Source organism: Camellia sinensis, unplaced genomic scaffold (assembly GCF_055761805.1).
Source record: "Camellia sinensis isolate YWXY unplaced genomic scaffold, ASM5576180v1 Unanchor2, whole genome shotgun sequence".
Classification (NCBI taxonomy): domain Eukaryota; kingdom Viridiplantae; phylum Streptophyta; class Magnoliopsida; order Ericales; family Theaceae; genus Camellia; species Camellia sinensis.
In genome coordinates this window covers 20,939,414-20,953,543 of record NW_028129079.1, presented here as the reverse complement: position 1 = coordinate 20,953,543, position 14,130 = coordinate 20,939,414, and the positions used below count along the sequence as shown (strand labels likewise).

The 14,130-nt window shown below is 32.9% G+C and overlaps 1 protein-coding gene across 1 annotated transcript; it reads left to right on the top strand.

Annotated features, from left to right (window-relative positions):
* Positions 1 to 494: 494 nt before the first annotated feature.
* LOC145815474 (uncharacterized) lies at positions 495 to 8,427 on the top strand. Its single transcript, XM_082912220.1, has 5 exons — positions 495 to 554; positions 752 to 757; positions 7,886 to 7,978; positions 8,063 to 8,284; positions 8,416 to 8,427. Exons 1-5 carry the CDS (start codon positions 495 to 497, stop codon positions 8,425 to 8,427), a joined length of 393 nt encoding a protein of 130 aa, XP_082768346.1.
* The last annotated feature ends 5,703 nt before the right edge of the window (positions 8,428 to 14,130 follow it).

The window sequence follows — 14,130 nt, the reverse complement described above, 5'->3', positions numbered from 1 at the left end:
TCACTAACTTAGAGCAACTCCCAACACTGCCTAGCAAAAATACACAAAAATGTAAACACATAGTTTTGTCTCTACTTTGGTTAGTGTGCATTTTAAATAGGGTCATGCTAAGTAAGAATTTTGATAATGAATCTATTTTCATTAAATATATCTTCAAACTTGTTAAATATTAGTTAATGCCTATAATGCAATTAGGAGTACTAACAAATAAAGGAATCGAATTGATAGATACTATGATAAAGAGTAGGGTTGCAGCATACCTACAAAAAACTAAGCAGGAAACAATGCAAATAGAAAACACAGAATAAAACTACAGTGCAACAGAGATTCACACTAAGAAATGGAGTAAGAATATAGAACTCGATAAGGACTTACAAGTAGAAGCTGTAACTGTTACCAACATGAAAAACTTGTATTAAGGGAAAATATGATCAAAGTAATTAGTGCTTGTGATGGCAAGTATGAAAAATCCTGATGAGGGTCTAAGATCGTACATGGCGAATGTGGATTTGAAGAATGGGATGACAAAAAGAAGGGTTATCCTAGAGCTTATGGTGACTTGTGATGTTATGATAGCAATCACAAAGTAAAGAAATGAACACTTAACAAGCTTTAAAATGGATTGATAAGAAGTTAGAATTTTTTTCATAGCTAGAACTATAAAAAACATTCCAGAAGAGAGTTCTAGAGCTGAATGTTCATGTTCATAGATCTGATGCTAAGAACTTGATTTTCTTGTGACTTCATGCAGGTTCATGTCAGTTGTGTGGTGAAAATTATTTTGGAGGCCTGGGCAAATCAAAATCAAGAATCCTATGAAATCATAGGCAATTTTAGGTCGCTTACCAGCAAGAGATTTCATTACTATCTCCGAAAATAGGCAATATAACTCTCACTTTATCAAGTAAAATTGATGTTCAATCAAAGAATTTAATGAACACATTTGCAGCAAATCTTAGATGTTTTGTTTAACAATAGGCATGTATATGAAATTAGAATCCTTTATAGCCAGCCTTCCCATCATGTACCATCAGCATGTCTCTCTTTCAGACCATTAGCTTGTTTTAAGTAATTTTATTAAGGTATAGATGCTTTATTTAAGAATATCACATAGAAAAGCCAAGACTACATTAACTTAGCACCTTGTTCCCCCTAAAATGTGTAAAAAGAACCTAAACAACATGAAGCTGATCTCAAATTGCAAAATAAACACTAGATTAGATTGAGCACCTTAGTTTCTAGGTTGCCAATACAAAACTTGCTTCAGAAGTGCTACCCTGCATATGAAGTCACATTACTAGGCATTACCAACAAAGTAATGAATCTATTCATAGCTAATACCAGATTTCATAAATAAGATGATGCATAGACAAAGAGGATGAGCAACAAAGAAGTAAATTGGAAGAGACCTACTTTATAAATAATAGGAGCGTACATGTCATAATTACAATACAAGGAATGGACCTCAAAAAGAACCTCTGAACAAGAACAAAAGGCAATGGGATAATTTTCCTTTTTTTCTCAATTCAATTCCCCAAAGAAAACCTCTCTTTCTCTTTAAAAATAATATGAATTATTCTCTTCCATTCCATATATGGTTGTCCATTTTGTCATGTAATGTGCATTGAGTCGATGCTAGGCTGGCTATGTTGTCAATCAAGGAACTTGGACTCAAATAGAAATTAAATTGATAATAAAGAGGGGAAAGTGAAGCAACCCATGGACTCCAAACCAATCACATGGGACAAAATCAATGCTATACCAGAACTACAGGGTTTATAGACAACGAGAGGGCTCACTTGACAAAGTGGTAAGTATTGTTTGTTATGCTAGTTGCATCACCCAATTTCCTGTCACAAATAAACCCTTTTCCCTTTTCTTTTTCCCTATGTTTCTTTCAAGTTTCAGTTTATATTGTGGTTTCAGGCAAGGCAGGACAAGTTCTCAATCAGCTGATTTAGCTGCCTTTAGCTTAATTACTACCCAAACCCCAAACCATTGCAAGAAGATTATTTATTTTTAAGTTTTTCCTATCCTTTCAGCCATTGAAAAGGACAAAAATTTATAATGATAGAGCTTATTATTTATTGGTATGGCAAACTTCTTGCACATTAGTAAGTTGGAGAACTTGTCCTAAATTTTATGAGATGATTACTTCAATTGCAGGTTTGGAACTTTGGTGAATTTGATCCTTTTCTGAAAAAATTTCAAGAAGTACAATAATTTAACCATCTTTATTTATCAGAAAAAGGTAAACGGACTGAGCAAAAAGGCCACTCAAAGAGTCATTCAACCATAAGATCTAATGTACCACACTAGAATAAACTTAGGAATCACGTTTTGGTGGCCATTTACTTTTTCTCATAAAAAAAAATGCCGTCCATTGGAGTGTTACAGGCCTTACGGCCTATTATTTTAGATAGGATAATATTCTCAAAACATAAATATACAGCATGTATAATGTGATATATGAAGTGACTTTCATTAAAAACTCTGAAAGTTTTGGAGTTCCTCGAACATAAAACAGGAATATTTAGGTCCAAACACAGTCTTAACTCATAAATTAGTTCCTACGATCCTAGATCCAAACATAGTCTTAAAGTGACACCAACAACAGTTCATAGTACCCTCCTAGATTATCTCTGTCAATAAGAGCAAGTTCCGCAGCCATCTCACTCAACCTCCAATCATTGTTGTCAAAATTAATTAGGTCAGGAGCATCTATTTCCCTACTCACATCCAATTTCCAGTACCTTTCTAATAACATCGACATTCAGATTTCACCAGACTATAATATGTAAATAAATTTAATTATTCATTAAAAAGTTTCAAGTTGTGATTAACAAAGATTTTATTGTTTAACCTATGTACCCTAGTCTACTCTCACTTCTAGTAGTGATTTTAGCAACATAAGTACTAAGAGCATCTCCAACCACAGTCTTTATTTTTCACTAACTAAAGTACAAAAAAAAGACACTCTTTATTTTACCTAATTAGTTTAGCTATTGTGTGTTCCAATCATACTTTTTATTTTAACTAGTCATTCAAACTAACTTAACCAATTTTCAAAACAAAAAATGCTATATATATTACTATATTTTTCATAGAATGCCACATACGCACCAAACGCTAATATGGTTGCCAATGTGACATTTGCGATAATATTTTTAAAAATAATATTTTTTAATATTAGTTTTAAAAATATTATAAAAAATAATGGAGAAATGACTAAGATTCCCAGTTGGAAGCAAATTAATTAATAAATGAAGATCATTTAAATTTAAACACTCCTCGTTTTGTTGAAAATGATTCAATGATAATTTTAGATAAACAAATGGAGATCATGTAAATTCAATAAAAAATGATTCAATGATAGTTGCAACAAACTCTCTAATGATATATAACAAGAGCTAACATTCTGCTTCCAATGAAGAATTTTGCTACGATTAAAGCTAGAATCCCAAGTCTACAATCAACTCTGTAATGATATATAACAAGAGCTCTAATTCTGCTAACATTCTATCAAGCCTATATATTATAAAACTAAGAATTCTGGTAAAATTAAAACTAGTTTTGGATTTTCAAGTGAACATGAATAAAAGTAATTTGGTGGGGATTAACCTTTCACAGACAAGATTGCAGAGGTTAGCTGGGATATCAGGTTGTCCATAAACTAATTTTGTTGGCATGTTCATGTTTGGAGTTTGAAGTGAACAAGGAGGCACATAGACACCAACCTTGTCACAATTTGACAAAGCTTAACCATGTCTTCAATGCCTATCTTCTATCTCCTATCCTCACGTACAAAATAATGGGTTTGTTTTGTTCTAATAACTAAATTAATTGAAATGGGAAGGAAACTGTTATGCTTGATTGAAGTGTTTGATCTATTTCAATTAAACATTTCACCAACCAGACTCCAAACAAGAACACCCAACAAAAACTAAGAACAACAACCAACACACAGCATCAGTAACATACAGGGACAACAGACACACACAGATCAGAAACAGATCAGCCAAGAATCAGCAACAGAGCAGACAAAAACCAGTAACATAGCAGACAAAAACCAGCGACAGAGCACCCAAAAACTAACAACAGATCAGTAACACACACGAACAGATCAGCAACAAAGCCACATATTTCCTCTGTTTTATAAACCAGTACCCATTCAATGATTTTATCAAAGAAAGATTTACAAGAAAAAGACCCAAAGAAGGGATATTCTTCACTCTCTTATTAACACTGTTAGGTTTTAATTCTTGGCAATCCCGTTTGACAAAACTCCTTTGAGTTGTAATTTTTTTCGCATTTTTATTTCAGTGAGACTTTGAGTGTTTAGATGCGAATCCAACCCGAATCAAGCCTTTCAGAGAAGTTTGTGTTGATAAAGCTTTCAAGATTGCCACTTCGCTGATTATGACGGGGATCGAGCTGCCCGGTCAGCTCGCGGGGGTCCAGGGGGCAGCGCCCCTTGGCGGGTCCGGGGCAGCACCACGGCGGGGTTGAGGGGCAGCGCCCCCGAAGCAAAATGCATTCAAAATTGCCTGTCCGCTCGAGCGGACATACCCGCGCTCGAGCGGAGAATTCCTGGTTCCAGCAGTTTTGGACCTCTGCAAAAGTACTGAGCTATGTGATTTCGCGCTCGAGCGGGATTTCTGGCGCTCGAGCGGACCTCTGTGATATTTCGCGCATTTTTTGCTGAAGCCCGCTCGAGCGGGCTGTTGGGCGCTCGAGCGGAGATCGCGGGACAGATTCTATAAATTCGCGTGTTGGGTCAGATTTTAGGATTACTTCTCCAGATCTTCTTTTTGGTTTCTAGGGTTTATATCTGGGGATACTTTGTGAGTTTTCTTTGATGTTTTATTGAGTATTCAATTCATGTTCTAAAGAGAGTACATCAAAGGTTGTGTTTTGTTCTACAAAAGAGAGTGTTGTTCTTCAGTTGTGTATTCTGAAGAATTCGAGCCTGAAGCTGTGGTGGAATCCAGAGTGGCTCATCAGAAAGACAATTCCGTGGTGAAGATGGGGTTGGAAGAGGCACATAGAGGTTGGTTCAATTAGGCGTTGTGGATTCGCTAGGTAATTGAGATTATACCTGTGTAATTCCTTTAATTCTTCTTAGTGGATTGTCTTGTGGCTGTTGCCCATGGTTTTTTTATCACAGTTGGAGGTGTCCAATTGTGGTTTTTTCCACGTAAAATCGTTGTGTTTCTTTGTCTTGATTGTTTGATTGGGATTGTTATATTCTGCTTAAAATTGATACATAATCACAAATCAACATCTAGGGGATTTCTAGATTTTTCAAACACAATAGTCCTCTAGGAAACACCATCAAGTAAAGGCAACAAAGAAGTCAACTCATTAACCTTCTGATCATTAGGATTTGTGAAAAGATGAAACTTCTAAAAAATAGGAACACACCAAAAACTAACATTGATCATTGAAAGTAAAATTCACCAATCAGGATAGCCTCTTCAACTAGACAATCAGGACAACCTCTTCAACTAGACAATTGTTACATAAATTTTATTCAAGGAAATAGCTGACCAATGATTTGCAGGTTACATGGCCAACATTAGTTTATGAAATTCAGGACATAAACATTGAAAGTTAATGACATAAACTAAAAACTAAAAACTAATAATATTATCTGACCTATTTCATAAACTAAAAACATTGAAATTGCTAACCAATTAATGGACTTGAATGTGGAAAGCCACAGAACCTTCCTGTAACGATCATCACAATAAATAAAAAAAAATATCAAACCCATGTCCATCATCACTATTCTCTTGGCTCCAAGGTTTGGATATTGCAATTTGCATTACGATTCTTCAATTTCTCTCAGTATACAAGGCAAGGATATGAGACATTTATCGAAGAAAAAAATGCTTACATCTATTAAGGTTTAACCTAATATTTCTAATTTATCAAATGAATGAGATATATAAATTCCATTAATTGGAAGTGTATTTCAAACGAATATACAATATTTTATCTCAAAATATTATACAACACGTAATATATATATATATATATATATAAGTATTCTCATACTTATAAGCAACTTATTTGATGCATATTCCAATATACAAAGATTCATGATTAGGAAGATCTAACTCCCAAACAAGCATCCACACTAAATGATGTTTATGATGATGTTTATGGAGCTGATGTGGGATCACCTTCAAGCCAAGGCCCCAAGCTAGACCTCTTGTCCAAAAAACATTTAGAAAAAAAAATTGGGATTGTGTTCTTTCTGGATAGGTGATTCTGCTCTTCAATGTTCTTAAAGATTGAAGAGTTGCTGCCTTGAGTCAATGCTTAGGCTCCAACTAGGTCAAAACTATGGGTACTCTGCTCTCACATATGGAGAAAGGCATATGTATGAATTAGAATATGACAGACTTCCACATTTCGTTCTATCAGACCAACTCAGTGGAGATCCTAGCCACTACAAGGAATTCCACCAGAAGTACAACATAAGATTATCTTCTTTTTTTTCATTGAAGCAAACTCAACAATCAGTGCATTGTATTAACCTATAAGTACCCAGAGAGGATTACCTCGTTTTGAGAGTATCATCTGTTCATATTTTCAATGTTGACTTTGTTTTGAGTATCTTTTTTCATTTTCTTCTACCTCTCATATTGCATTATTAAAAAGATTTTAAAATTTTGAAATATAGATTACTTTTTTTCCCATAACAAACTAAATTACTGGAATCTAGGTTTCATTTCAATTATCAACCTAATCTAGCAAATTTCATTGAAACAAGGAGAATCAAATTACTAGGCCCTCTAGCCCAACCCAACCATGAAAACATTTTAAGTACGGATTAGATTAAATGAAATTACGTATTTCAACAGAAATTTCGAAACAGGTAGAGAAAATGCCATCTTAAGACTAAATATTATTCCACAATGTAGCAGTCACAATAAAAAATTCACCATTGACCACTAAAATCTTCCTCAAACACTTGCTACTGCAAACGTATGAGGACCTTGGAAATACCAATGCTGGAGGCAAGATAATAAACTCTGCTGTTGAATAGAAACAGTTTTGAGTTGTTATGCTCAAATTGTTTGGGTTACAAATCATTTTAAAGGGGAATAACAACCAAAGTAGTAGGAATATTGGCCTGGGGTGCTCTCATATAGTACATATGGAAAAAGTAGAATAATTGGAAATTCAAAAGACAAAAAAAAGGGTGGTAGTAGTCTTAAAGGAAAATAATTGGGATCTTTGAGTATACCATGCATGCAAGCTTCAAAAAGCTTACAAGTGATGGTGATAAATTCATAAACTAATTTTATCTTCTGATTGCTAATCATTGAAAGTAAAATTCATAAACTAAACATCATCTATATTCAGGAAATAGGGTAACACCACATCAAAATTTCACAGAAATTTTTCTCAAAACCCAAATAAAACACATAAACAAAACCTGAAAATCAAAGAACTAGATAAAAGGAAAACAAACCCAATTTGATCTTTCCCAAAACCCATCAAATTGATGGCTTAGAAGTAAGAACTTGCCCTCTCTCTGAAGCATAACATGTTTACAAGGCTTCATTAATCTATCACTAACATCCATCATGTCATGCTTTAGGAGGTTCATGTTAAAAATAGTAAATGCTATGTTTCTTTGTTTCTCATGTCACAAGCTAAAAACAATTGAATGAATTTCATTTATCATTTAATTTCAAGTCAGAAATTCTCAGCAGATCTACATATGAATGTGAGAATTACCTTAAATTTCTATAAATAGTCCCTTTGATCATAAACAATATCCAACATGTGCAAAGTTCCATTATAATTCATGTATGATTTTTGTTTTTAATGCGACTTTACTGACACTTTGACTAATATGTTGTCCTAGATCCTTGCAATACCAGTTATCCCATTAACCATGTCAGCTGGTCTGTTATTTGGTTCTATTATTGGCATTATCATTGCCTCTATTAGTGGAACGGTAAGTTGGAAGTTTTGCCAATATGAAAGAACAAATTTTAAGGAAATGGGGTGTACTTGAACTTGTATCTTCTTACCCTTTTAGGTGGATGCAAGTGTTGCCTTTCAAATTGCCAGATATTTTGCCTGTGATCATATTCTTAAATTGGTGAAAGGAAACAAGAAATTTCTTGCGATTGACAAGGCAATTGGAGAAAATGGTTTTAAAGTTGTTACGATTCTCCTTTGGAGCCCTTTGCTTCCTTTCTCTCTTGGAAATTATTTATATGGACTTACATCAGGGAAGTTTGTTCCATGTGTTGGGAAGGTTTGCTTCTTGTTTATTCAAAAAATTTACATAGATAGTGTTATATTGGTTTATGCATTGCTATTATTCGTTGGATTGCCTTTTGATTGGTGTATCCTATTTAAGTGATTGATTGTTGTGTATTTTACTAGCTGGTATCCTAAAGAAACATATAAATCATGGAATGGGTACAGAACAACACATTATTCAGTTATTTATTTTTATTTTTAAATTATTCAATCATTCCATCTTCTCATTCTAGAAAATAGATCTCTTTTAATCTTTTCTCTGTTCATCCTTACATACAACTTGCCAATTAAGCTCCATTCCAGAAAACGTAATATGTAATGGGTACTGAACTATATCAGCAATTTGAAGAAAAAAAAATACACAATCTGAAAAAAAATAAAAAAATAAAGAGAAGATGCCCACAGCCAACTAAAACAAAGGCAAGAAATAATTGCAGTAGCAGAGCATCAGGCATGTACAAGGATCCTCAAATAGCCAGGCATGGTATCCAAGAAGAATCAGGAGGATGATCACAGAAGCAAAGGAATCGATCGATATCATGACGTACGTAATCAATTTTATTTTTTTATGAATAACCTAAGTAGAAAAACCTATAAAATAAACAGATATTAAACGAACATTCAAATATAGAGAGGAGTTGAACCCTAATTTTATTAAAAATACAGACAAATAATCCAAATCATATAAAATATTCACATTTAGTCAAGGGCTTTTACTAAATTCAAACTCTTAATTATAATCAATAGGACATTCATTCTCAAGTTTATAGCAGAAACCTTGTTGGAAAGAATAAAATACAGCATTAATTCTGAAAATTAATTTCGAAAATTAGGGAAAACAGAGATAGAGAAATAGAGAAATTGAGTGAGAGAAAGAGAGGGAGAGAGAAAGAGGACCCATACCTAATGGAAGAGAACACACAACAGTAAAGGAGATACGACGTCTGTGGCGACATTGAAGGAGGAGAACAGGGACGTTGGCAATGGCGCTGGAGAAGAACACACTGAAGGGGCGCTGGAGAAGAACACACAGCACTTGTGTTTTGAGTGGGAGAGGGAGAGGGAGAGGGGGAGAGATAGAGATTGATAGGAAAACTGATTCTTCAGTTTGTTTTGAGAGGGAGAGACAAAGATACAGGCTAACACGAAGACTGATAAAAAAAATAATTAAAAAAAAGGGAGGGAAAATAAAACTGATCCAAAAAAAAAAAAAAAAAAAGAGGGAAAAAAAATCTAGGCAAAAAAAAAAAAAGAGGAAAAAATAATAGATTTTTTTTTTCATTACCGCTTAATATGTCAAAATTCTTCTTTTAAAATTGGTGACAAAATAATTTTCTCACTAAAAGGCCTAAAAATATTAAAAATAACTAGTGACCAAAATATATTTCTCACCAAATGGTTTTAAAATATTCAAAATCAACTTTTAAAAAAAAAAATTAGATTATTGGTGACACAAATATATTCCTCATTAATAATTTTTTAATTGTTGAAAAAAAAAATTCTCACCAAAACTTTCAAAATTTTGGCACCATAAAAAAAAAATTAGTGAGAAAAATTTAGGTGACGAAACTTATTTTTTTTCTCACCTAAAAGTAAGTATTTATTGACGGAAATAAATTTCGTCACCTATTATTTTTCTTTTTTTTATTATGCATGACAAAATTTATAATTCCTCATGGATTATTCTTATTCTTCACTAATTTTTGTCACGATATCAAAACAGAAAATAAGAGAAAGAGACACCAGAAAAAGAGCAAAGAGAAATCACGTACCAAATCATCGAGCGAAGAAGATGTGGCGGTTACCGACAAGGCTACTACTGGCGGTGACCGGCAAGACTAATAGAAGTGACGATGGCGATCGGCGTGGTGGAGGAGCAAGAGGTAAGACAAATTAATACCCTATTTTTAGAGAGAGAGAGAGAAAGATGATAAACAGAAAAAGGGTAAAAAAAATTAATACCCAATTTTTTTTTATTGCTGGTCAATATATCAAAAAATTTCCACCAAAATTGGTGACAATGTTATTTCCTCACCAAAAGATATCAGAAATATTAAAACGTTTTGGTGATGAAAATATATTCATCACAAATAATTTTATAATTAGTGACAAATTTTTTTGTCACCAAAAGTCCCAAAATTTTGACGCCACCCAAAAAAATAGCGGGAAAATTTTCGGTGACGAAACTTAATTTTTCCTCACTTAAAATGAAGTATTTATTGACGAAAATAAATTTTGTCACCTATCATTTTTATTTTTTTATTATATGTGACAAAATTTATAAATTCCTCACGAATTATTTTCATTTAGTGACAAATTTTATTTCTTCACTAGTTTTCGTCACCATAGATTACTTTTGTTGTAGTGGTTATGTCTGTATAATTGGTAATTATGAAAAAATGTTCAGAATTACCAAGAGGTTGTTACACGTAAGTTTAAAATGGAAAATATGTGCCTTGCAGATGTGATTCTGGGTATTAAGATTATCAGAACATCTGGTAGTATTGTATTTTTTCAGTCTCATTATGTTGATAAGATACTTGAGAAATTTGGTAAATCAGATACAAGTGTATCGAAGACACCAGTAAACTTGAGTCTACATTTGGCTGAGAATAATGGTGAAAGTGTATTTCAACTAAAATATTCTTGGGTTATTGGAAGTTTAAAATCTGATGAGTTGTATAAGGCCAGGTATAGTCTACTCAATTAGTAGGCTTAGTAGATACACGAGTAATCCTAATGCTAATCATTGGAAGGGCATTATGCGGGTGTTGGATTATTTACATTACACCCGGGATTATGGGTTGCATAACACTTGATATCCAATTGTACTAGAAGGGTACAAAGGAGTTTACTGGATATCTGATACAAAGACTACAAATCCATTAGTGGATATGTTTTCTCTAATTGGAGCTGTAACCGTGTCTTGGAGATCTTCCAAGCAGATATGTATCATAAGATCAATGATGGAATTGAAATTTAGTATTAAAATAGCTGAATGGCTTTTCCGTTTTCTTGAGGATATTCCATGTTGATCAAATCTTATGTTAGCAATTTTTTATACTTTGCGACAACCAATCAAGTATTGGTAGGGCACATATGGAAAGTTTAGACATTTTTTTTTATCAAAGACGTAGTTCCATATGACGACTACTCTTGTGTGTTGTCATTATAGATTATGTACAATCTAAGGACAATATCACGAATTCGTTAACCTAAGGGTAAAATTGAGAATTAGTAAAAAGTTATCATGAGGAATGGGGTTAAGGCTTTTAGCAAATGTTACCGGAACAGAAAATCCAACTTAGTTGACTGGAGATCCCAAGATCTAGGTTCAAAGGGATAACCTAATTGCGTGTAACAGGTGAGTTACTGAAAAGATCAATCCTCTTGCCCATTCTTTTATATAGTAATACCATGTGGGATGGAAGGTTAAGCTGATACTTTGAATGACCTAAGTGTTGTGAATAGTCAACTGTGGTATAGCAAGACATCTTATATAGGTCACCTATGTGAGTGCGAAGTGGGGCAGCTTCTTTAAGAATTAACTAGGCTAGATTCTTTAAAAACATTCACTGAACTAGATTAGTGTTCCAAGGCCAAACCAGACACAACAGTGAAAACATAACGATGGTTAGAGTAATTCTTGTGTGAAGTCTATTGTCTTGGTTTACACAAATGACAGAACAGTTCAAAACATCACGTTCACTGGTTAACAAGTAAATCTGATAGGCTTTCACTATGAAAGGTTCAAAGCCAACAACTACCTTTTCTGATGCAAGGTTATTTTATGTACTCTCTCCGAATCTTTGTTGTTTAACATTGTCCGTTTTCTTTATTTGGCCAATTTTATTCATGTAGGGAATTGTTAGAGATAATGGTTTTTCAGGAACTTTAATTTGAAATTAAAGTGAGACCCAACCGCCAGTTGAGGTGGGTCTAAGTGTTTTGTATTCTTTTAAGTGAAAAGATTACAATACAAAAGTAATGAGCCGAAACCATTGAGTTGTGAATGTGAATTATCTCATAAAGTGGTATCAATAAAGTTGGGCTTAGATTTGGACTTAATCTTGGTTTGGACTAGGCTTAGGCTTAGGCTTGTGCTTGTGCATGTGCTGCGTTTGGTCTTAGATTTGGACTTGGACTTAATCTTGAGTTTGGGTTAAGTTATGTTGTGTTGGGCTTAGCTTGTGCGTGTATTTGAGAATTGGGATTGCATCGGGTTGCGACCCAACATTAGTATCCATTTTGTGACCCATCTAGTTTGTTTATTCAAACATCATTATATACATATTTATTTATATATATTAAGCACGTGAAAAATGTAAATTTTTGTAACTCTTATCTTTTGATGATGGAGTTGATGACCATATTAGTAGTCATAGGTTTTCAACCTTTGTAACTTTAGCCCTAATGGCTAGAGTTGATTAGGGCTAGAGTTGATGGCTTTGGTTAATGGTATTTGATGGCCCTATTGATGTATAGCTTTCATGACTAGGGATTTCCTTACTTGTATAACTAAAGGCATTTTTCCTCCAACTTGGTAGGATAATTTTTGGAGAAATTTTTGATAGAAAATGGAAAATGGTACTTTGAGATAAAAAGTTGGAGATGTTTTTTTTCTACCAAAGATTTTTTTTATTTTTATTTTTATCTTCTTTTGCTAGCCTCTTTTTTGGTTCTTGTTAGAGAGAGTGTAGCCATTGTCAAGTTCGCCAAAGCTATTCCGAGGGTGCTTTTGCAGTAGCTAGTTTCGGCCGTCGTATCTTGGGAGACAGACGCTTGCATACCTCCAGCACCCATCTGGAGGCGGTGAATCTGTTTTAAGAAAACTGTGGTATTACACAGGATTCAGTTTACTTATTTTTTTATCATTTGTTCTTAAATTTTTTAGAATTTAGTTTACCTCGATAAGTTCTAATATTTAGTTATCCATATTAATAATTTATTTTATTAGTAATGTAATCTAATTCATTTATGTATTTTTAATTGTGTAGTTTATTCTGTATTTTATTATTTAATAATAAAAAATTATTTTGTCATTTCCATTTAATTGATTATATATATATATATATATATGTATATTTTGTATTTTTATGAAAAAATACCAACATTTCCAAGAAGCCTACCTTTTGACAACGTAATAATATAAAAAATAATAAACGAACTTATTTTTTTAATTTTATTTTTTAAACTCAATGATATATAAGTGAGATGATTGATTGATTTGATAATTAGAGACTTTATGAGAGAGAAAAATAGCACATGAGAGTGATTGAATGATTGATCATTGGGCTTAAAAAATGTGTATAATTATTGGGTTATTATAGCACTACTCATATAATATGTGACCATGAATTCAAGCATTATAAGGATAGAGGATGTGAAGTTCGAAGATATTCTACACTAAAGTTAGAATTAGGGATAGAACTAGGAGGAAATTATTGGAGACCATAGTTCCCCTATTTTTATGAAAAATTATATATTTATTATTTCATAAATAAAATGTCCTCTTAGTATAAAAGATATATATCTTATTCTTCTCTTATCTTGCATTCTCTTTTTATTTTTTAGATTGTTTCTATGATATTTGAATTTTTTTTATGTATATATATAATTCATATATCATATTGCACATACATGTATGTTTGTCTATATAATGAAAAAATAATATTTGTTTTTTTGACTCTTACAATAATGAAATTTTAGTTACATCCTGGTTAGAGTACCTACTTGGTCTATATATGCATCATAATCAAATCTGTATACTTTTCCATCCACAAAAAATTAATTCAATAATTAGAAATTTTAAACAAATAATAAAGCTTACATGCACCA